The 25,178-nt window shown below is 39.5% G+C and overlaps 1 protein-coding gene across 1 annotated transcript in view; it reads left to right on the plus strand.

Moving 5' to 3' along the window:
* STARD13 (StAR related lipid transfer domain containing 13) overlaps nucleotides 1-25,178 on the plus strand; it is a 257,875-nt gene that overhangs the window by 19,390 nt on the left and 213,307 nt on the right. The window contains 2 exon segments of the mRNA XM_032680416.1: nucleotides 14,976-15,122; nucleotides 19,641-19,775. Of these exon segments, the coding sequence (XP_032536307.1) occupies nucleotides 14,976-15,122; nucleotides 19,641-19,775 (282 nt within the window).

Below are 25,178 nucleotides of genomic sequence, written 5' to 3' on the forward strand. Positions count from 1 at the left end.
TCAGAGGAAAAGACATTGATGTCTTTGAAGAGCTCCAGAGGGACATCCCATCTGATTAAGTGCAGGCATTCAAGAGATTTAGACAATGAAAACAAAGACGTGCCTCTTCACTCATCTTTCTCACTTCCAAAAAATTATACAAGGAGATTTATTTGTTGCTATGATCAGTGTCCTTATGTCATTTGGACAAGCTTTTTGAAATGCTGCAACTCATAAGCCCTTTCAAAACAGAGGAGACAAAACATTAAACCTGAACAATGTACATTTACTATAAATAATACCTGGAGACCAAGCATAATGATATTTCTGATTTCAATTGCATACTCAAACTTACTCCCACCTCCCTTTAACTTTGGCCGATGCAAAACTTAAAAAATATAATTTATTGTTTGTGTTACACTGTATCTTCAGTTACAGAGATCTTTTGTTTACTTCCTCATTCCCAATGATTTCTTTTTCCCCAGAGAAGATTTTCAATAATACACTTATCTGCTGCAATTTTGCAACACAAAATAATTGTTTTCTTTTATACGGCTATTTTTAACCCACTGCACTTCCCCCTGTCTGACATTTAAAAAGGGACTAACTACATCCCTGTCTTGATCCTTGTCCTCTAGAGATAGGTGTCCAATGGAATTCAATGCTCTTATTGAGGCTCTGTAAGGAGCAACCTGGCAGGGTTGACACCTGTTAAAGAAGCTGTTAAAAAAAGCCTTTCCTCCTGGTGAAAAAATAAAACAGCATGCAGGGTGAGTGACACAAATCCTATAAAACCACTGAATAAGGTCTGGACAACCCACGACCTCCTTCATAATGTATTTTTCTTCAGTTACCCTTCATGCTGGAAAAAAATGTCATTTTTAAAATCAAGCGTCTCAGGGTAGGAAGTGAAAATTTATTGTCCTACTGCTTCTACAGAATTCACCTAATTACCCCATGATGATTACTTCAGAAAAGAATTGTTCTAAAATGTTTTTCAGATTTAAGATTATCACCCTGACATTCTGAAGAATTAAAGCCTCCTGCCTCACCCCTTTCACCACCGCCTGCTCCCCAACCCATTCCACACCTCTCACTGCTTTACATCACAGCCCAGTCCTCTCCTGTTCTTGTATTATCTCCAGCTTCCACTTCCCACTATTTTCTCCACACCTGCCCATGTCTCCTCTACTTCCCCCAGAATGTCCCCAACCCCCCTCCACGATTCTGGCAAGGGACAACAGGTGCTTTACCTATAGGTATCTTTCCACTGCCTTAAAAATTAGCACACATATGCTCAGCAGCAGCTGCTTAGAGACAATATGGGATGTTGTCATCCTTACCTTATAGTGGGGCATCATTTGAGTCTCTTGTGTCTATACAGCCACAAATTTTGATTAAACTTTGATCTCTTTGATTTCTTGCCATCTTTCAAACTGGCATGATGGTATCTGAACTTTCAAAAGTCATGGGAGACATGTCACAGCAGCTGAGCAACACAAAGCCAGAACCATATGACTTTGTCTTCTTAAAACACCAAGAGACAAAAAAAGAGAAAATATAAAAGAAGTACTTAGAGTATAACTAGTACAACTACTTTACCTATCATCATCATGGTTAGGCTTCGCGAATGAAGATTTAAGTACCACTAAAATACAATAGAAGAGATTTGGAGGAAAATTTATATTTAGCATGTTAATTAAAACTATAAATTCCAATCACGAAAAGTTAGGAAAGGTCTGTTAGAAAAACTAAATGAAATTAGAAAACTAAAGCATCCTGAAGAAAAAATTAGGAAATTGATTTTAAAAAGGTATTTAAAAATGTTTTGATTGATGTGGAGTGATATGTTTCAGTTTTATTTATTAAGGAAGAATAGAAATTTGAGTATTATTTATTCTTATTTGTATTGAACTAAACAACAAAGGACCACAATCAAAATTGTTTCCCCACCATTAGGAGTGCTGTAATGTGATTCAAAATCATTCTTCAAAGCCTTGATTCTCTGTTCTATCAGTTTCTTCTGAGTGTCATGATGTCAAGATTGGAGGCTGATCCTCCACATCTGGATTTGATGCATTTCCAAGCTTCACTCTTGGTAATTAAAGGAACTGCAATTACAGCCTGACTTTGGCTTCTAGCATCCAGGATTTCCATTCTTCCTCCCTACCCATATTCTTCCTTTTCATTCCTCCATAATGGACTTTGAAGAAAAACCTTTTGTATCACCAGAAAGATAAAAGAGGAAACTGTACAAATCTGCCTATTCAGGCTCATTTTAATATATCAAACCAAGTAAGCAAATCTTAAATGTTTTCAGAAATGCTTAATTTTAGACGTTCCTCTCTTGAGCTGTGTTGAAGTCTAGAAGTTTGAAAAATTTTCTCTTGTCTGGAGTCTCCTTTTGAGTTTAAATATCAGAGCTGAGCTCAGGCTGTCTCACTGCTAACAAAAGTCATCAACGGACCAAAGACAAACTGTGGTATAATCAAATGGTTCAAACACAAATGCTTTCAGAGTCGTGCACCTCTGACAGCCCATGCTGCCCACCTCTGAGAATTTGGATAAGTTTTACATGGATAACTATCTGATACTGATAACTATCCATGCAGTTCCGATTATCCATAAAACTACTGAAATCAAGGCAATCTAATAATATCTCAAATTTGACATAATTTTATTCCTGAAGTCGAACAGAATTAGTCTCGACTAAGCACGACTTACTGACATCTGTCAGCTACGAGGGGCAGATTGATTGTGTAGAAAATTACAGATTTAATTTTCAGAAATGTGTGTAGCTATTTAGAGGTGCAGTTAGCCAATTTTAAGTGCAATATTTGCATGGCAGTAACTGTAGCCTTGAACACAAAAGCAGGAACTTCCACTAATGTGTGCAAATGTGTGCAATTGTACAAATATTTCTGAAAATATCTCCAGCAAAGGAGACTCCACAACCTCTCTGGGCTCTGTTCCAGTACATGGTCATCAGCACAGTAAAGAAGTTCTTCCTTGTCTGCACGTGGAACCTCCTGTGCATCAGTTTCTGCCGTGTCCTCTTGTCCTATTACTCAGCACCACTGAGGAGAGCCTGGCTCTGTCTTCTTGACACTCTCACTTTAGATATTTATAGACATTGATGAGGTCCCCTCTCAGGCGTCTCTTTGCAAGTCTGAACAAGCCCAGCTCTCTCAGCCTTTCCTCACAAGAGAGATGCTCCAGTCCTTCGATCAACTTTGTAGCCCTCCCGGGCCTGCTTCAGGACCATCATGTCTCTCTTGTACTGAGGACACCAGAACTGGAAAATCTGATTGTGTTTTGATTACTTTTAAGCCTTGTCTACCTCTGCCTAGCTGTGCAGTCAAGGTATCAGCAGCGGGCTCCACACGCCCAGCCACGGCATGGGGCAGGTCTGGCATATGGGGAAACTGAGGCAGGGCGCTATGAGTCACTTTATGGAGGGGCAAAGACAGCCCCGGCTGTGATAGCTCTCATACCACGCGGGAGGCTCCCGGGGTCGGCATGAGGCAGGGCGAGCTCGGCGGCCCCTCACGGTCTAAACACCCCGGCGGCCCCTCGCCCTCGCCCCCGCCCCTGGGGTCGGACGGACCGAGCGCTCCCAAGGGCAGACGGGCGGCGGCTCCGGGGCTCCTCGCCCTCTGGGGGAGCCGGTCCCCGCTGGCTGCGGCTCCTCTCCTCACACCGACCCTGCGACCGGACACCCCGGCACGGGGGCCCCGCGCGAAGCCCGCCCAGCTCCCCGCGCGCTGCCCATCGAGGCCCCCCCCCTTCCCGGAGGGCAGCGCTGCCCACCCGGGCCACCAGGGGGCGCTCTCGGCCCACGCGGCGCCGCCCGCCAGGTGGCGCTGCCGCCCCGCGAGCCGCCGGCGGCCACCGCCCCCGCCCTCCCCTCGCGGCTCCGACCGGCGCGGTGACGTCACGGCGGCGTGAGCGGAAAGGGGGAGGGGTGGGGAGGGATGAGTTGCGCGCGCACCTCAGGGCGCTGGCCCGAGCGCGTGCTCCGCCCCTCGCCATCCCCCGCGGCGGCGCGAGAACGCCTGGAGAGGGCGGGAGCGAGGCCGGGGACGTTTGGCGCGCGCGCGCCGCCATTTTTGGCCGGGAGGGCGGGAAGGCTCGGCCGCCTCCCCCATCAGCCGCCCCCACTCGGGGAGGCGCCGCCGCTCCCGGAGCCGCCCTCTCCTCATTTCCCTCAACCTTCCCCCGCTCCCGGCACGGCGGGGCGGGCGCTGGGCACGGGGGCGCCGCGAGGGGCGCGTGTGCCCCGGAAGGTGCCCCGAGCCCCCGGCGCCCCGCCTGGGCCCCGCCCGGCGGGACGTGCCGGCCCCCGCCTTGCCGGCCCCATCTGTATGTTGTGCCCTTTAGCACAAGGGTGTGGACGCGATCCGTGGTTGTTTTCTTTGTTGCTTTTTTTTTGTTTTGTGAAATAGTGCTACTCCCAAGAGAAGGATCGGGGAAAACAGCACTTTTTTGTAAAGTATGCTGCTTTCAATTTATTTGGAGAGATTTGGGAGAAATCTGGTGACCTGCAGATCATAATGCTAGCAAGTCCTTTTTAGACTGAAGAAAGCCTTTCTTTGTTCTTTCTCTGCTGTATGACATTTGGAGGAAAAAAGCCTTTGTGCAGCCTTTCGTGGGATGGTGCTGCTGTGTTGTGTCCCAATCACAGGGAGGTTCCCTGCTGCTGCAAGAGCTGCTGTTGCAAAATCAAGTTTCTAACTCTTGATGTAGCATTAAGAGTGTGTCTGTCATAAGCCATGACATCTCTCATTCGGTGTGATGATATCCAGCTGTTATAAGACCTACAAGTCCATGTTATTTTGAGGCAAGCACAAGAACTTTAGTGGAATTATATTGGTAATATTACTATAAAATGATACAGTGGTTTGGGTTGAAAGGGACCTTAGAGATCATTTAGTTCCAACCCAGTTACTCTGGGCCAGGACCCCCTTCACTAGACCGGGTTGCTCAGAGCTCCATCCAACCTGGTCTTGAACACTTCCAGGGATGGGCATCCACAACTGCTCTGGGCAGCTTGTTACGGTACCTCGTCACCCTCACAGTAATAGGGGGAAACTTGGACAAGGCTCTTGTATACATTATACACAAGCTGTAACTTTTCATAATTTTTTTTTGTTATTTAACAGATAAGTGTAAATTGGCATGAATCTAAGTAATGTGAGCAAATATTTAAATGTTTTAACAATTATAGTTGCATTTATTTAAGAGAAACAGCTCATTACTTCTGTTACTCTAGAAGTTTCAAGAGTTTCAGGAGTGGTTAATAGAGTCATGAATTTTAAAAATGCGTTCAAACATATCATTAAATACTTCTATCACAGCAAATCCATAGATGGCATCTAAATTGTTTTTGAATAATACTGAAGCCTAGTGGTTAAACCTGGATACTTGGGTGTCAGACTTCCAGTGGAGATCTGGGAATCATGCCTAATTACTTTTCTGAGCCCGGGATTAATGCCCTCTCTTCATTGTTAGTTTGATGAAAATTGGTTCAGGAGATAATTTAGAAGGTTTACATTATTTCAATTACTCTCTATTGTCTTGTCCTCTCTTAAATTCATATTCCATTCTTTGCCCCATCACCACCTATTTTTAGCCACTAAAAATATCATTCCTTCTTCCAGGCTTTCCCATCTTTGTCCTTAAGTACTCTTTAGTTCCAGAAGATGCCTTTTGCTTATTATTTTCTCCGTTAAATTCAGATTTCTATTTCCAAGTAGATTGCTAACAATGTATTTTCTCAATAGTACATTGCAAGAACATGGGGAGGGAATAATGTCAGCTTTGACAGAACTCCATGAATGCTTGTAAATTTTGGAAAGAATATCCTTTTTATCCTCTTCAGTGAGATTTGGGGTTTTGTTTGGTAGCTTGTCATAAATATGGTGACAGTATTGCTGTCATTTTACCAGTTCCGTATTTATCAGTAGTGGTTTTCCAAGTTACATTTTTCTGTGTAGTGCTGATACCAAAGCAGCAGCTTACTTGGGAAACAGTGAATAGCTGAAGTTCCATAGTACTTGGAGACAATCTCTAGTACTAGTTTTCTTGGGAATTCTTTCAATGTATGTATTTAAGATTCCAGTAAATGAAAACAAGGATGTTGGTATTTTAAGGAAAAAAGTGTTAAGGTTATAGTTATCTACATGGGGTTTTTAAACAAAAGTATTCTGGCACTTGGCGTTTCAATATAGGTTCTTTATTTACAACTAGAAATTTACCAGATGTATTACTAGACCGCTGCCTTTATCCTTTACCATCCTAATCTTTAGTATCTGCTCCAGAGTTCTTCAAGGAAGCACTGACACTGATATTTTTAGAAGAAATGACTCAGCTTGTATGTTGGATTGCCAGGGCAGCCCTGGCGCCAGCACGTGGGAATGGATTCACAGCACTCTTTAAAGTGCCCACAGGCAGAGCACCAACTGCTGTCCCGGTGTGCTCTGACAGCTGTGACTGCTGGTATGTGAAGGAAGCAGACAAATCCTTGCTTAATTCACCTGTTATATTAAATAAGGTTATTGCTTTACTGATAAATACTAAACAAAACCCCTATCCACAGACGTACCCTGACGAGGGGAGGAGGGCACTCACGTTAGCTCCTGTTGCTCAGGGTGGCATAGTGCTTCCCCTGCTCCAAAGTGGGGCACGCCACGCAACTTACTTTATTCTGGGTCCAAGAGTAAGGCACAAGTGCTTCCTCTCCTGAGGCTCCAGTGCTTTATGCTGCACATAAGCCTATCAGCAGCTTTTCCCTTAGCAATTTTTAAGGCTTGTCCCCAAAGTTTGCTTTAACCTTCATGGGGTTTATGGCTGGGATCTCCTGAGTGTTACATGGATCACAAAATCATTTTCAGTTATATCATCCTATTATTATCTCTCTTATCTGTTGTTACTGCTCTATAGTTCATGTTTCTTTTCACTACTGGTGTCCTCTTCCAAGTTTAGGGTCCTGACTTTGCTTCTTGCCAGGCCCATGTTCCTTGAGATCACAAACTCAACAAAGGCATGGTCGCAACAGCCCAGACTGCCTTCAGTCTTAACCCCTTTAGTCAGCAAATCCACATTGGTGAGCACCAGGTCCAGTAACCCTTCTCATCGGGTTCTTACGTCCAATACCTGGCCCAGGACATTGCCCTGGAGACTCCAGGAGTCTCCTGTATTTCTTATAGCCAGCTGTGTTGCTTTTCAGCAGATGTCCAGGTAGTTCAAGTCCTCCATCAGGATGAGAACTTGCAAGTGTGATGCTTTTTGTACCTGCAGCAGGAGGCCTTGTCCTTGAGCTCCCCTGGTCAGACCCCTACCACCAGGTGTCTTTTTTTGGTCCTGTCCTTGGTTTTTACTCACAGGCTCTCAACCTGTTCATGGCTGTTTCTCAGAGGCAGCTTTTCACAATCTATCCCTTCTTTAACACAGAGCGCAACACCTCCACCCCTCCTTCCCTTCATGTCTCTTCCAAAAAGTTTCTATCCTTTGATTGCAGTATTACAGTTTTGTCCCACCACGTTTTCATGATAGGTCATAGTTTTTTAATTGCACCACAGTCCAATTCCACTTGCTTGTTTCCCATGCTATAGCATTGGCGTAGAGGCACTTCAGCTGGGCTGTGGGCTGCATCACGTTTTGGGTGAGCCCTCCCTAATACCTTTGGGACAATTTACAGGTATTTCTCTGTTCTTTTCTCAAGTGCTAGTATTTCCTGGTGCTTCTCCGTCACTCAGAAGTACATCCCCTTCCCCTTAATACATATAAGGTGCATTAGGCCAAGGGTGAAGCTGAGCCCAGCTCTTATACATCCTGGATAGCTCTAACCACGGTGTTTTCTGAAGAGGTAACTAAGAAAGCAGATTAAGCTGTATCCAATCTCAAATCGTGCAACTAACCACACTGGGAAGAAGGATCTCTAAGTTACCTGTTCTGGTTTATAACTTTTTGTGGATTTCATGGCATGAGACCCCTCAGTCTCATGGAACCCATTCTGAAACCTAGCATTTAGTAGTCAGGAAGCACTGTCAGGAAATTCACTTCTATGAACGGGCAGAAGTTGGTTACATTTTCCAAGGGAGTCATAGAGCTAGTGGATTTTGAAGTTAGTAATTTTCTGTGAAGATATTAAATGTGTCCTAATACCTATGTGTGTAAACTATTTTGACATTCATGGTCTCTAACTGTGATGTGCAGATACAACTGCTGTTGCAGATGGTGCCAAACTGAATGCAAATTGATGGCGTCAGGAATTGACTACTGCTTGGAGCAGGTGTTTGGGATACAAGAAGTGCAGTTCACTTCCTCCACCTCACAGGGTGGAAATGGTAGAATAGATAAATGATAAGCTGGCATCCGCTCTGAAGCAGCTGAAGATGGGATAACCCAAGAGGATAACTCGTGCTGAAATAGGAGCAGATGTCAATTAAGACAGCCTGTCCGGCCATTCGGGTTCTGGTTCTGTACCATGTGTCACCAGTACAGTCTTGTCAAACAGCCTGTTTGTGAAATTTGGTGTTGCTTGACATCATTATTTGTTAGAAGGTGGAGATGCTGTAGGCATTATGAATCAGGAAAATTTAATCATTGGAGCAATCCTAAATTACACTTTGATGTTAAAACCAACTAGATGCTGGTTTAAGTTGGTTTAGATGGGAGGGTTTTGTGGCATTTTTTGGTGTTTGATTTTGGTGTTTGGTTTTTTGGTTTTGTTTTGTTTTTTAAATGAAAAGTCCAATACAAAACTATTTGCTTTTACTAGAAACAAAACGAAGCTGCAACAGAGTTTTCATACTAGGCTGTCTGGGCTACTACACATTAAAACTTCTGCAGTAGTGTGCAACTATTTTCCAAAACCTTTTTGCCCCACACCTTTTCTTCAACTAAAGTCCTCTCTTTTCCCCTTCCAATTTCTCTCTCTTGTCTTGGGTGAAGCACCATGCTGATACAGCTCATGGCTTTCAGTCCTAAGAACTAGCTCAGGTTTCTTCATCTGCTAAGTATTTCCATAAACTAGTATTTGGAAGACTCCGTTGATACAAGGGCTCCTGTCCTGTCTAGCTCAGAGCAATTATCCTAGAACTGATGCAGGAACTCTTGAAAAAGAGACAGGACTTCAGATTTTTGTTTTCTTTTAAACAATGGACATTATCACTGTGCAACACCAACGTGTTGATTGCAAAATAAAAGCCAATTTTATGATATTACAATTTGAAAGATTAAAAGCTATTATAAAAAGTAATGTCTGTTTCTGAGCTGCCTTGACTTTGCCTTTGAAAAGTCAAAAAGTCAAATATATAAAACGCATTAAGGGTTGTGTTACATTATATTTTCATGGTACTACCTCTTTGAGTTCTTTTTTCTCCCATGTTGTGTGCCTCCCTCTTAATCATTAAAAAAACCCAAGCATGTGTTATTATTGTTCTATATCTTGAAGTTAGCATTTCCACAGTATTTTTCTGTATTGTACTCTTTATCATTCAAAGACATAGTGGTGTACTTAAAAAGAGACACATAAAATTATAGAAGTGCACAGTTGAGCTTAGTGAAAGAAAGTGAAGGCATGTGTGTAAAGGGAAATTGAGAAAAGCCAGAAATAACCTTAAGTTCAAAAATCACTTTAATTTGCCCTAGAGCATCAAACACAGAGAAGGTTTCACCACGTTCATACAGATATGGTTTGTGTCACTTCTGAAAACCTGTCTGAAGAAATCAGTAGCTTGAGGCAGCATGCCCTCAGGCGGGAAAGCACGAAGGAGAAAGTGACTGAACAGGAAGTAAAAACAGAGCTCCATACACAGATGTATTTAAGAAGAGTAAATAAAATAGGTCTGGGGGTAAAGGATTCATCCTGAAAATGGTCTTTCCTTTAAAACTGATTAACACATAAGTTTATATTAGTATTTCCGTAGCTTTTCTTTTGGAAAACTGCTGAGGTCCTAACAGCCCATCTTAGGTGAACATTTTGGGGATCACAAGGATCCAGATTGCTCTGAATTTTATGTGATGTCCCTGAAGAGCTTTCATTTTCCAGCAGCCTAGCTATGTGCATGGCTTTGCCTGCTGACTTGAGAGATTGAAGAGACTTTCTTGATAATTTCAGATATATAGCAATACAGTTCTTAGAAGTAGAAAGGTTGTTGACTGCTGAGTTTACTTACCTGCTTTCCAGGATGAAGGTGCCACAAATTAGTTGTCCATCTAACAGTTCTGTAAGTATTTAAGGAACACTATGGTGGGATATGAAGGAAAATTCCCTTTGAAATATTTTATCTTTGATACAGAAGGCACACATTAATCTATTTTGAGAATAAAAGAGTCCTTTGTATTCTAAATACTTTTTTTTTTTTTTTAAAGGATTTTGTACAGGGAATCAATCTGGCTTCCTCCCCCAGTCCCTGTAGGCAAAGCTCCCAGTGGCTGAGAGACCTTCTTTTACACAGAGGTTCTTTTGAAAACAGAGGAGCCCCGTCAGTGCAGCAAGAGCAGAATATGATATTTGGTCTCTGAAATTGTTCCACATAATAATTATTTGCCAATCTAGGCTGTACATCTGAGAGAATTTTTATCTGAGCAGATTTAATAAAGAGGAGGGTTAAACAGCGCTGATATTTTTTATTTGGAGGTTACTGATTTATCACTCAGAGTTGTACAATACATTAATTATCAGAACAATTGGACCTATTGAAGGTTCTGAAGTGAAAGCCATAAATTATCAGATAAATTTAGAGTTGTGTAATTTTCTCATAGCCCTTCACGTGGGAAGCCTTTCTGCTTCCAGTATAGGATGAGGTCTGGCAGTGAGGTTAACCCTGACCCCTGAGTGTTCTATATGGACTTGTTCAATGCTGCTGCATTCTTTCAGTTTAAATTTAGATTTGCTGGCAGCTATTATGCCTTTTGCAATCAGCTTCATGAGCAAAACATTGAAACAAATATGCCTTTTATCACAGATGTTTTTGCTGAATAAGATTAGTGAAGAACACTTGAAAACTGAAAAACAGGGTGCAGAAGCCTTTGATCCAAAAGGCACAAACATTCAAATGACTGGAATGTATTTTCTTCTCCGTGTAAGAAAAGAGCAATTAAGTATTTGGATGATTGAGCACAATCTTGCACCCTGTTTTATCTCTAATTTGTTATTGGTGGTAATGAAATTTCAGCTATACAAGTGAATACAGAATAGGTATACATATGAATATGTACACATAACAAAATCCTTCTGAAATAAACTGTGGTTGCTGTAAGAAGTAGCAACCTACAACTAAGTTTTATGTCTGGCTGATTGCTAAATGTGTTTTAGTAAATCTTAAACAGTTGGGATAGTTCTATACAGTAGCTATCTGAAGCACAATAACTGCTGGTGTAACTGCTTTAAGGAAGTGTGTATCACTTAATTTTATATTTCCCACTGACAGTGATGTTTTTGGGGGGTTTTCTTTGGTTTGTTTTGGAGTTTTTTATGTAATCTAGCCTGAATATATGGGACTTGAGAAATCCATATGGCAAAGGAGTTCACTTTCAAGGCCATTATGTCATTCTTTGGCTAATGTATGCCATGATCTTCATAGACAATATTGCTCTACCTTGAAACATTTTTTGTTGAGGAATTCTCCAGGCTCACTTTCTACTACTGCTCATCTGTCTAAGACAGAACAAGAGGAAATGGTCTCAAATTGCACCATGGGAGTTTTAGATTGGATATTAGGAAAAATTTCTTCATTGAAAGGGTCATCAAGCAGTGGAACAGGCCATCCCGGGAAGTGGTGAAGTCTCCATCCCTGGAGGTATTTAAGATATGGCACTGAGGGATGTGGTTGAGTGGTGGATTTGGCAGTGCTGAATTTGGCAGTACATTAACAATTGGACTTGATCTTGAAGGTTGGACAGTGATCTTAAAGGTCTTTTCCAAACTGAATGATTCTGTGATTCTAACGTAACATATAAAAAGTATTTCTGTAATGCACTTCTGTTTCTATGCTTTTCAGGTTCCTCAAAAGGTAACAGCATTCCTATGTGTTGCTGAATGGATATGGCTCCAACAAAGAAAGGAGACCTTGAGAATATATGGAAAGGAGTGTTCTCCCTGTAAACCTTTTAGGGGAAAAAACAATGAATAAAGCAGGTCATGATTCTTAGATAATTTAGAGTGAGATTTTTTTCCTCTGAAGGGCAAGACACAAAAGCTTCCAAAGATGCCCTGACCTACTGCCTCTGCAGTTGCTATGGGCAGGAAACACTGATACTCAGATCTTCTGAGCACTTTGATAGTGTCCAACCTAGTTACTGGGGCTGAACACTGGGGAGCTGTGTTTGTCATGAATGGATTAGGCAGAATTTATTCACTGGTCAGATGTCCTACTGTGCAGGCTGTATATTTTTGAATGTAAGTAGCATCATGTTTTTGCTGTTTAGCAGGAATTTCAGGCAACCTTTGAAATATGTAGCCAATCAGCATTTGTTCCAAATGGTGCTTTTGTGCCAAATTTCCAATTAGTGAATGGCATTTGTTAACTAGGCCCATTTGGCTTTATCTTCAAGGATAATGAAATTCTATCTTTTTCCTCATCCCCTTAATAGACACAATATAGAGTCTTATTGAACTAAAAAAAAAAAAAAAGGCAGAACTGAATGGAGAATGCTAGGAGATTTATAGTTTGAGGAAACTGCTTAGGACTTGTATTTTTAAGAAATTACTGTGGTTTGAGTTCTGTTGCATTAAAACAAGAAATTTATAAAAATAAGGGGATTTGGCTCATACAGATGTTTGGAAGAATATTAGTGAATGCTGGAGATATTGTTCCAGTAGGTAAATATTTGTCAAGATAAAGTGTGCTTCCCTATGCATGGAGCTGTATTTTTTATTGTAATGCAATATCACGTGTACGGTTACATGCATTTGGAGTGTCTTAGAAATATTTTGAAGTCTTTCTTAAAAGTCTTCATGAATTTTCATCTTTGTATTTTCTATGGAAAATGCTAAACTAGAGACACCTCTCCAACACCCCCCAAAATACTCTTTTTTTGTTGTGGAACAGAAAATGGACTGTTTGTGTGTGAGGAAGTTGCTCCTGTTTCTTATTGAACTCAAAAATCCAAACTTCTAATTGTCACCTGGCAAGTACAATTTTTGACTAGCTCACAGAAATCACTTTACTCATTTCTCTGTGTGATTGTTGCTTCAGAGTTTTTTACCACTGATAAGTAAGAAAGCACATTCTTACAGCTCCTTTTTCATTTAACTATGTTGAGAAATGCAAAATTCATATTAGATTATCACAGACTTTATACATTCATTGTTGGCAGAGTTCCATGTTTGGTCCTTGTTGAGTCATTTTTTGAGCATTCTTTAGTATTGGAAAGATCAGTGTGTGAGGAAGCATAACCACAGGAAAATGTAGAATCTTTACTTTGTTTACAAATGAATATCGTAGACATATATCAGCATGCACATTTCCTATGTAGGATCATCTCACTCAGAATGGATTCAGTGTGAAGAGGGTCTTTTGATACTCATTTTCTGTGGAATGTCCTGTATTTTACTTCCAAATGGTTGGGAAGACAATGGGAAGCAATCAAAGTATTCCTTTAAAAAAAACTTAATAGCTACAGAGTTGAAATACAGCTTAGCACTTATAACAGCATTTCAGGAAAAATACTCAGAGGTTGTAAAAAATTGGGACATTCCAAATAAAGATTTGGAAAACTAAAAATTGGATAATTAATTTTCTGTGTTTTTAAACAATCCCTACTAAGATAATTCTAGCCCCTCTGAAGGGAACATGCACCTGTTTGTAATATGGGACTCAGTATCTCATGATCTGGGGCCTTACTCTTAGATTCTGTGGTGAAGACAAGCAGTTCCATCGGTAATAATATTATGTCACTGTAATACTGGAGTAAACCTCCTGGATTGTATTTGTAAAGGGTTTTTTCTATAATAGTGAACAAATTAAAAGTATCTTTCTGTCCCACTTGCGAAACCTTTATAAGGAAACAAATCATCATAAAGATTTATCAGATAAGAATAATAACCTAGCTCCCCTAGGTTTTGAGGAGTGTTGGTATGATGCTTTTAGGATTATGGCAGGATGCAAATGCATTATTACTGTTTGTGTCCTGATGCTCACTATGGAATTATCCTCTATGCAAAGATATGTATTGTTTGTGAAAGTAAGGAAGGTGACAGAGATGAAATATCTTCAGGACAGAGACTAATCTGGGGAGTAGTAGCTGCCTGTGATGACAGGGAGGTTAGTGTGACTGGTTTTTCCTAGTGGATCATTAGAAGTGATGTAAATAAGGAAAACAAGGCATAATGCAGCAATGTGCACAGGGACTGCCATGGAAAGATGCTTAAGGACAGTCACTGGAAAGGACTTTGAGGAATATGAAAAGTACTTTTGACAATTACACTATAACGGATTAAAGTTTTTGTAATACAGTGAAGCAGTTCAGATAAAAGGGGAAGATGCATCCAAGTGAAAAAGTGACCAGTAAAGCATTCCCACCATGGGGGCAGAAGAAAGCAGCAAGATTTGACAAGTCTGGAATTATACTAAGGAATATAATATAGTACACATGATGGCCTTCAGTGTTCTGATTCTTATTGACAACAAGCAATCAGCGGAGAGATGCTAAAATAGTGGCTTAAGGAAGAGATGTTAAAGTTACTTTAGTTTTGATCTTGATTGTGCTTAGCTTGAGCTGGCAGTGGGTCACCCAAAATGAAGTGTTAGAAAGTCATTCAGATACAGAGAAGTGGAGTGTGATCATTTGAGTATTAAGAACAGCGATGGATATATGTCATCGAGATTGAAGTGATAATTGAAGCTTTCTAAATGGCAAAAAGTTACTTAAGGACAGGGAAAGAACTGGTAATCTTTTTCCTTGGGGGCTGGAAGAGAAAATGAGAGTCTTCAAGTTATAAACAGCTTGAATGTTTTAAGACTTCACGTATGTTTGATTTCTTTTAGGCCCAACCAGAAAAAGAATCTAAATGGACAGACTCTATGTCATGGCTTATGAAGAAACTGGAACAGCTGAACTTAGATATTGAAGAAGCTCTGAGTGGTGGCTCTTCTCCCTCCAGTACTCCTTCTTCTAAAAGGCACAAGCAACTGGTAAGAATATGTGCGTGTCGTATATGTTCTCAACATTTAGCTGTAACGCTCCTCAAGCCATAGTTTTCAGATCTGGTTGTGTTTCTGAATAGGCTGAGAAGCTCAGGCTTAAGGGTGGTACTGTTTTCATTAAATAATAATGAAATCTCTAATTTCATTAGACAACTAATGGCCAAATGATCAGAAATGTGATAGGGTGAAACTTCTAAGATTTCTGTCAGTATGGCTTAAAGTCTTTAAACTTTTTTTTTTTTGAGGAGTATTTGCAATTGATAGTTTTTTCAGAGTACTGTTAAAGTCCCAGTGCTAGCCTATTAATACTTATTATTTTTGTATTTATTTAAAGATATGACAGCCAGTGGGACACTATGTATCTTAATTAAGAGTTGAATTAGTATTTTTCTTTATTTATTTTATCTGAATATTTGGTTTAGATCTTCATTCCTCTATTTAAGAATATTTTGTGATGACAGGTGTCATCAATTGATGACAAACGGTTTCTTAAGCTTTTATTTTGAGGGCAAATAGGACTAAGGATATTATGATATTATTGTAGTAGTTTTTCAATAAGCAGGGGTTTTTATAGAAGCAAGTAACTGGAGGATGAAGAACATAAGTAGAAGTGTTTGTTCTCTGCTTCGGGCTATGATTAAAGTCAGTTCTTAAGATAGAGTTGTTTGGATTTGCAGCCCTGAATGTTAGTGTTGGCTTGAAATTCCTGAAAGGTGAGCTTTTCTGAATGTTTTTGCTGTCACTGTTGTTTCAATGTTTCTTCATTTTGTAAAAGTAAATTCTTAAAGTAAGTGTCTGTGTGGATCATCACAGTGTAAATGTTCATGTCTCTCAAGGTGGGATGTTTAGAATCTTGCATCTTGGTATTGCACTTTGTAATATGTGTTTTCATATTCTACACAGTTAGTAACCGAGTGGCCATGTCTCTCATTTCTTTCTTATTGTACGTCAGCAAGTGAGAACCAGCTCTATCCAACTGAATTAATTTCATAATTAATTTGCCTATTAAGGGACCATGTTCTGTCTTCTTGCAGGAGAATGCTCAATGTCTTCTTTCAAAATACAGTGGCAATGTAGTCTGCTTTTGTGCCTGAAAGTAAAAGTCCAGCCGTCAGAGTTTTGACACTTGTGAGACAGTCTGGTTTTGGCAACCAGTGATCCAAACACGTTATTTTATGGCTGTGCCTATTCTACTAGGGCAAAAGCCATGGTTTAGTCAGGCATCATTCTTTTTCCATGATGACTTGAACATCATAGGATATGACTTCAAATCCACTGCTGGAGCATTAAATGAAGGGCATGTAGCATGTAGACAGCAGAAAAATAAATCCAAATAGATGACGTTTTCAAAGGCACTTTGATACATAAGAACAGCATCATCAAAAATGGTTGCATAGAGAATGCCACCACAGCATCCCAGATGCTTGCAGTTCTCTTACTGAAGCCTGGTGGCAACACATCTTCTGAGCACAGAGGCCAGGACTTCAGGCACAACCTTCTTCCTTGGACATTCCCCCCGAAAGCCTGTGCTAGTGGTGCAGAGGTGGTCATAAGCTTACTATGCTGATAAAACCTACCTCCAAGCCAGTCACACTGGTCCTGGCACACTTGTTTCCCTTACCAGTAGTTGCATCTGTCTGGATAAATCCAGAAAGATTTCGAGGCTGTTCCTAACACCGATGCCAAAATTACTGTTTTCCTTAATATGATATTTGAACAGTTACAGTCTTGTTTATCAGGCCAGTCTTCCTCCCACTCTAAAGTAGGAGAGCTTTCTTCAACTAAAAAGTTGTCTGTGGACAGCCAAATGTGTGAATCAGCCACATTTTATTGTAGTCTTATTGGGCAAACTGGAAATTACCTTTAAACCTCCAAGAGCCAATTTCAATATGGAAACTGGACGGGTCATTTAGCACAAAGGTCTTTCTGATGAGACCAGCAAGATCAGAGCAAGAAAGAGTGTTGGACAATCATTTGTGGAACTGATAATGGGACACCATTTACCGTCTCCTGCAGAAGTATTTGTAGAACAAGGGAATCATCTGCCCTAATTTAAACATTTATGAATAATTTGCCTCAAAATGGGGGGACTTAGTTTTACTTATAGTCAAAGAAGAGAAATAGATCCTCATAAATGTCTCCATAAATTCACTGTGAAGAAACAGATATTGTAGATCTCAAAATGACAGTTGCAGTGGAAAAAATAACAAAGTCTTGTATTCATACAAGTTGTATGAGTAATTTATCTTCTATCAATTCATGCTGTTTTGTCCATATTTCTTACTATAGCTTGTAATTTGTTCCACACAGATCAAATGTTTTAGTCTTGTCACTTCCAATGAAACCAAATAGAAAAAAGGCCTATCTCAAACATATGTTTACTAGTAACTGTGTAAATATGGGTTCTGTAAAATGATGAAGCAGTTATGGGTCCTTTGTATGATTTTATCCTATTTTTATTATATAAACTGGGTACTGATGCAAGAAATCATGATTGAAAGTGGTTTGGGGTGAAGTATTCAGAGATGTAAAGCCAACTTTGTAGACTCAAGATCTCCAAAGCAGGTGACTACTGTATGAATAGCAACATGGTTTGTTGGAGCTGCTGCTCTGAAAACTGGTCTCTCGAGGGTGTGGACAATTTTTAACAGATGATAGAGTTTTTATTTCTCATGGCAAATGGTGTGTCTTAGAAATACATTTTGTAATTTAATCACTAGGTTGAGCCAGCTAGTTTTCTACTGAAGGATTTTTCATCTGTTCATGGAAGTAACTCTTTGATATTTTGTTATTCTTTACATTATCCTGTTGTGATGGTAACTGTTATTAATAATACTCATTTGAACAAAAATTTTACAGAAGAAGCCTAAATATTCTAATAAAAATTGGCTGGATGAATAAATATTATGGGACTTACTGGGTGAGAGTAGGGAGTCTTGCAGTATTTTGGTGAACAAATTTAAGATGTATTCTAAAACATAATAACTTTTAGATGAATGTTAAGAGGTGGTCTGTCTTTACATCTGTGTAAACCATGAGCTACTATTGGTCAATTTTTTGTTGGGAAATGGTATGGGGCAGTAGCACTGACTGGATTCCTCAGTATCTGACCTAAAAAAGATGTTAAAAATCATCATCTATAACCAAATTATTTTCTGAAGCATTCTCTCACCAGTGCAATAAATACATGATTAAAGTGCGAAAAAACAGGACTGTCTCAATGTACTGACAGCAAAACTGCTAGTTCTGGAAAAACACATTTGATAGTACTGCTCTTCTAAAACCTCTACCTTTCCTATGAAAAAAAAATCTTAGCAATATAGAAGGAGGCACTTTGTAAATGAAACATGAGATAAATCACTCTTGCTGCACTTAGTGCATTTCCCTGTTGTTTAATGTATCCATTTCATTGCCACTTGATATGTTGTACTCAGTTTCAATACAGAAAAAGCAGATCTAGGGAATGAGAATCGTGATTTCAGTTTTAGCCCTTTATCATTTGTGGATAAGGGCAGAGAAGTCCTGTTTGATTATAATTACCCCATCTTATATTAGAGATGTGACTGTCATTGAACAAAATCTTTTCTTTAACTTACACATTCTCTTAATTTTTTACAGTAGCGTATTATCTTCAAACTTTTCTTGGGCTGCATACTGATTCTTCTGTCACCTTTTAAAAGCCTCCATATTTTACATCCCTAAGAAATATACTAATTGGGAAGTGAGCAGTTGCTGTTAAAGACCAGCAGCAAATGTGTCCCCTTATGAAGGGGTACACCCAGAAAATGGGCTGATTTGAATGACTGTACTCAACAGCCCTGGACTGCTCTGCAGTACACCCATGATCCTGTTTCCCTCATTGTTCCTAGTATAGATTCTGCTAGTGGATTGCAGCATGTATTGTTTCTTCCTCATTCACTCAGTTATTCCTTTGAGGCGAACCAGGATACATGGGGGAATGTTGTGCAGTTGGTCCCTTCCTGGCATTGCATTCAGTGTGGACCCAGAGTTAGATGTTCATCTTTTAAAAAATGGTGTGGAAGTGGAGCAACCAAGTGAGATCTCTCCAAGTTTGGGGTGATAAGATGGTGATAAGTGGATTTGGAAAGTCCAGAGTTTGTAATTAGAATATGGGAATTTGCTGAGTCTCTGTTTAAGATAGAAAATGAAATAAAAAGTTTTAAATAATCTGAATAAAACCATTTCTTTTTCTAGGAAGTGATTCCATTCTCTGATGTTTAGGAAGGTGTACTACTATTGATTAGTTCTCCGATTATGTATACTAGCTGTTAAGGAAAGGACTTCATATAATATCTGGATGTCTACCTTCGCAAAATGTAAAAATGATGCAGCAGGTGGTTTTAAGAAAAAAGACTGAGGTCAAATGTTTACATCAGAGAAAAAAAAGCTTTAAAAAGATAAAATTCCGACTTCTTATCTTAGAGTTTACATTAAAAACATTTACGACTTGCCTTTATTTATAGTGTTTTTTAAATTCTCTTACAGTGCCCTGTTCAAGTAGAGACAGGCTTTTATGGAGATAATCATGAAAAGGGATCTTGGAAAAATAAAAGAGGAGACTACCAGGATCTAGACTGTTTACCTTACCCAGTGTCAACTGGAGCAAGACCTAAGACTGATGTAAGTAGATACAGCATTATTTACAACATTTTCTGACTTACAGGTTCAGTAACCTCAAAAGTTGCTATTTTTCATTAAAATTGTCTGTGCATTTATTTCTTCGAAGTAATTTGTTCTGTAGATATTGCACTACATGGAGGAGTTAGGTTTGCAAAACAGGTACAGATAAAAGTTTAGTCAGACTTGAGTTAATGGGACATCAGGGCTGTGGGATTCATCTAATCTGATTTTAGACCACTGATGAAAACTTCTACATTTGAACTAGTCACTTGGATCACCCTTGGATCATCAGTAGAAAGAAACAGGCACTTCTAAAGAGTAATTCATCTCATCTGGACAATGGATGTGATGGATTCCAGACATCAGAGCCACTACCACAGCTTTTTCTTCATTGCTTATTTTAGTAGTAGTCTCTTTGGATTTTTTAGTTTGGCTGTTGATTATGCCTAATTCATGGTGAATTCCACACTACACCACATTGTCTACAAGCCTAAGCGTTCAGCTTTGGAGGTTTAGTTAAATCCTGTTTTTAACCAATAATAGCAATATTTATTTGGGTTTTTTTTTCAGAAGGTGGTGCTGTAGCCCACAGTCAAAGTCTTTTAAAATCCATCAGCGGGTTTTCTCAAAAGGCTTTGATTTACTTTCCCAACAGTAGCTAAATGTGAGCTACTTTAGGATCAGTGTCTTTGTTCCAAAATGCAGATGGTTTCCGCCTCTCAGGTTTTAAATTACTTGTGTGCTAGCAGTGCCCATGATCATCACACAACATAAAGAATGGCTGCACTGGATTGAATCAAAAGTACTTAGAGCCCTGTATCCTTTTTTGGCAGTGGTCAGTGTTGGATATTCAAAAAAGAAGTGTAAGAACAGAGTAAGCAGATAGTAAGCTATCTCAGTTTCCTTTGAGTTGTTTATCATGCAGGCACATTGAAGCCAGACACTATCTTGCAGGTTTGTAATTAATAGGCCCTAATGGTCTTTTTTTTGCCTCTAGTTGTGTCTTTTTTATTCATTTGTTCTTTTGATATTCAAAATGTCTTGTAGAAATGAGTTCCAAAGTTCAGTTGTGGAGTATGTGATACAAAACCTTTTTCTTATTGTAAATTTGCTACTGAGGTATTATTTTGGCTGTAATTCTTATACCAGCAAAAACAAAATCTTAGGAATCTTGTAGGAAGTAGTGAATACCTGTGGCTGGTTTGTTTGGGGGTTTTGGCTTTTTGTGTGATTGCACTGATTATTTAATTATATTTTCCTGTTTTTCTCACAATCATTCAACATCATGAAGTCCTTTTGCAGCAATTGGCAGTCAGTTTTAGTTTTTATTAACCTCTGTAATTTAATATGATCAGAAACCTCTGTCCCTTTTTATTCTTCCATTTTCCAGTTCATTTATGAGTATACTGAACATATATCTGAGACTATTGGATAACATCCATCCACTGTAAAACAAACAATTCAATTATTCCTAACCCTTTTTTTTTCCATTTTAAGTTAGCAATGAAAATCCATTTTTATTTCCTGACTTTTTTTTCATTGTTTCTCCTTGTTGGCATAGTTTGAGTCTGATAGTTAACTTCACCAGAAGCTTTTTGAAATGGAAGTATATTGTATCAGTCAAATCACCCATATCTGAATGATTATTCGAAGAACTTGGCCTCCAAAAGCCCTAATTATTCTTCCAAATTAATCTGTGTTACTGTCTTTGTGTTTATTCTGTTCTTAGGCATACTTTCTGGTAATTTTCTGCCATGGATATCAGTCCTACTAGGATCTCTTCCACAAATAGCTTTAGAAGCATTTTTAGGTATTGGCGTCACATATGTCACCATCCATTCCCCCAACCCCTATGAAAATAGGTATTAGCAGTAATTATATATTAAGCCAATAGCTCAGCAGTTCTCTTTCTCCTAATCAGATGCTCATTTCAAGTTACCTATGCAATTTTGATTAAAGCAAAATCTATTATATTAAAGGTATCTTTAGCACTGTCATGTTCATCTACCAAAGAATGATATGCATGTCATGATAAAAATTATGTATTTCTTTAAATGAGCCTACTCCTGTGCACTGAAATAGAAATTTGAAGGTGGGCTCCACTTGCTTACTAATTGAACATTATTGTCTTCCCACTATTTCCTTTCCTTAGAAAATAAGTTTGCTATTTTCCATTTCTGAAAAAGCACAAATATTTGTTCTGTTTGTTGCTTGTTCTAGTTGGAAAAGATGGGAGAATTCATTAAAAAGAGACTTGCCAACTTTATTAGTTTTTTTACCTCCACCAAATGTTCAGGCATGTACAAATATCATTGCTTAACTGCCTTCGCACTAGTACTGTGTAAATATTTTTGAAGTGAAGTTGCAGTAATACTGTTGTTTCTCTAGCAGTGTGGGGGGAGGAAAGACAGAGAAAGTAAGTTTGGGGGTTTCTTTCTTTTTGAAGTCTACTTTTCTCTTTTGATAGTAAATTGGGAAATACTAGTATGATAAAAAGCAGTTCCACGAATCATCGTCAGTACAGTCCATGTGTTGTATCAATCAGTTTTGTAATGCTGTAGTAACAGCAGTGTAATGCAGAAAGTACTGCTGTTGCTTAGGGCAGCAGCTAGACTAGAAACCTACTGGAGGCACAAAATTTCTTAAGAAATTAATGAGCTGGCTTTTAATTGGACAGTGCTTTAAATTAGGAATAAATGTTGAAATGAGTGTTTGCAAATGTCATTCAGGAGAGCAGAACACTTTACTTCCTTCCAAGTGCCGCTTTTGGTGCTCTTTTTCATGCAAATTCAAACATTGCTATGTCTAGCTCCAGGCATGCAGTCTACATAAGTCTGTCATGTCTCTCCAGTACCCAGATTTTCACTGCTTATTCAATAAGATACAGACTTTTCCATATTTTTTAAAAAGGGTATGGTGAAGTTACTTTTGTTGTAGGAAAAGGAATGGGTCCAAATGACGAAAGGCCTAATTCCTTTCACTTCACAACCAGGCTGCATCTGTTTAAGTCCCGTGATCCAAGTGGTGTAATACCTAACTTGGGAGTAACGCAGCGATAAATCGGACCTGTTGCATTTTGATGATCCAGCTTTTCTTCTCTTCTAATTTTTTGTAAGTCAGGTGGTCAAAAAGAACTTGTCTCTCTCCACTCCCCAGGAGGTTATATACTGAGGCATTTAAGGAACCGAATACTCTATAAATTATTGAGATTAGCAAATATAGCAGAGAAGACCAGTGTTAGAAATAGCAGGGATGCTACAATTCAGGAATAATATGCAGAGAATTAGGCAGGACACAGCTGTTCAGTTTTCAATACAAGGCAGTGATGTTAGCTGCACGCTTCCATGTATACCAACTAGGCTGACAGCTTAAACGATACAATGAAGGGTTCTTTGTCAAACTTCTCACAGTAGGTATTCTGTTTATATGCTTTTAAAAGATAGCTTGCACTTTACTTACAATGTTTTGATAGAATAATTAAGTCATGGTTTAGGGCAATGATGTGTCATGTCACATCTCCATCCTTCCCCCCCAAAAGTTGCTTCACTGGAACTTTTTTTGAGAGGTACTAAAGGAAATATGTACCTAAGGTGACAGGAAAACCAGGTGCCTGAGAGACAAACAGCAGATTTTCACCTGACAATTGCTGGCATTTGTAAGTCCATGTCTACATCACAGCGATTCCATTAATGGAGAGAAAAAATGACTTTTACGGCAAAATATATCTCACCTTGAAGTAGTCACCTGAATGTCGGTCCCTAATCAAAGCGCTTTGTGCTCCCAAAGTGCTGGTGTTGCTTGGTCAAGTATTTGAAGAAGTGACTGTCCGAGGCATGCGTGCTTAGAGCTGGATAAGCTAAATCCCTCATGGCATATAAATTACAATCTGACATTTGGTGGGCAGTACCTGGCTCTCCATACTCTGAGCAGAGAAAACTTTGATGGTCTAACTTAAGAATCTAATATCAGGTGGTGTGAGAAAACCATCAGTAAGTACCCTCTAGCTCTTGCAAGTAACACAGTATTGTCTGTAGTATGCACTCTGTGAATTAGTAAGAAACAAAACATATATTGGTAGCAAGGTCGGCTTTTTCCACTATCTGTGGTAAGTCTGCTTTTTCTCTTTTTTTTTCAGTATAGTTGATGAGCACAGTTTTGATTTCTTATGCTTTAGTTCGACAAATAGCTTGAGCTCATTAAACCAATAGGGCTAGAATTAATCCTTTTACATGTTTGAGGCTTTTTTTAACCTGATTTCCCAGTCTGATTCACTGCGCAGCCACGTGAATATGTAGGCTGGTGCAAGAGAGTGTCAGTGGCTGGAGATGAGGCAGGGCAAACTCCTTCTTTCAGCATCAATGGCAGTTTCTGCTAGCTTAAACTGTTTGTGAACTATATGTGTGCTAAGCCACTTGATTCAGAAAATGTGGGGCAAAGCACTGCTTTGTAATCCACATGACTGAAAAATGTTTGTGATTCTTTTAAAAAGTTGGGAGGGTTTATTTGAGAAATGCTAGTTGATGCTATAGTGTTTCAGAGTTTAGGTCAGAGGTTCCAGCAATGTCTGATATCTTCTGACGTTGTAAAACTAATAAGGCAGCAATCTATGGCTATAATAGTCATTATCTCTCTGTAGGCAGTGTGATGCTTGCCTGACCCTCTGACATTGTTTGAGGCAGAGAAATTAAAAAAATAAAAACAGCTGAAGGAAAATCAGAATCATTGTGTTTCTCATGCACTACTTGTTCAATATTGCTGCCCATGTACCAGCAGGGATCAGAGATTGTTCCATTAGTGAGTGTGTGTGTTTCAAGCCTTTTATCAGATGGCTGCCAACATCCAGGCTGGAAGAAAGTTATAACAACTCATAGCAGTTTTTATTTTCACTCACAGTCTTTGGGATTTGGAGGATTTTAAGCTGTTAACAAACCTTAGGCTGATCCTTTGTTTCTCCACGAAATGTGTAAGCAGTCTCCATTTTACATCCAAGATTACAACTGCATATAAGCTGGCTCTGAAATAAGTTTCACATTCTGTCACTTCTGGATACAGTCAAATTTATCAGTTCACGGTACCATTTACAGCAGCAGTTACATCCATTATCTAGTAGGGTGTGTTTCCCAAGGTGAAGATTAGGCTCATCATGCTTTACTCTGACCTTGCCCCCCATTGACAAAGTTGTTAGCAAAGCCCCAAGAAGACTTGTGCAATCTCTGGGCAAAGATTTCTTACCTCAGGGAGCTCTCTGGCCCTTCTAGAATGTGGGCTGTTTTGTAAGACCCAAATGCAAAGATGCAAAGAAGTGCAAAGATGAAGTAAGAAGCCTAGACCTGAGTGACAAAGACATAGCATTGAATGCTCCATTTTCTCAAAGAGATGCTGTGTTTGAAGACACAGTTATTT

This window comes from Chiroxiphia lanceolata, chromosome 2, assembly GCF_009829145.1.
Source record: "Chiroxiphia lanceolata isolate bChiLan1 chromosome 2, bChiLan1.pri, whole genome shotgun sequence".
NCBI lineage: Eukaryota > Metazoa > Chordata > Aves > Passeriformes > Pipridae > Chiroxiphia > Chiroxiphia lanceolata.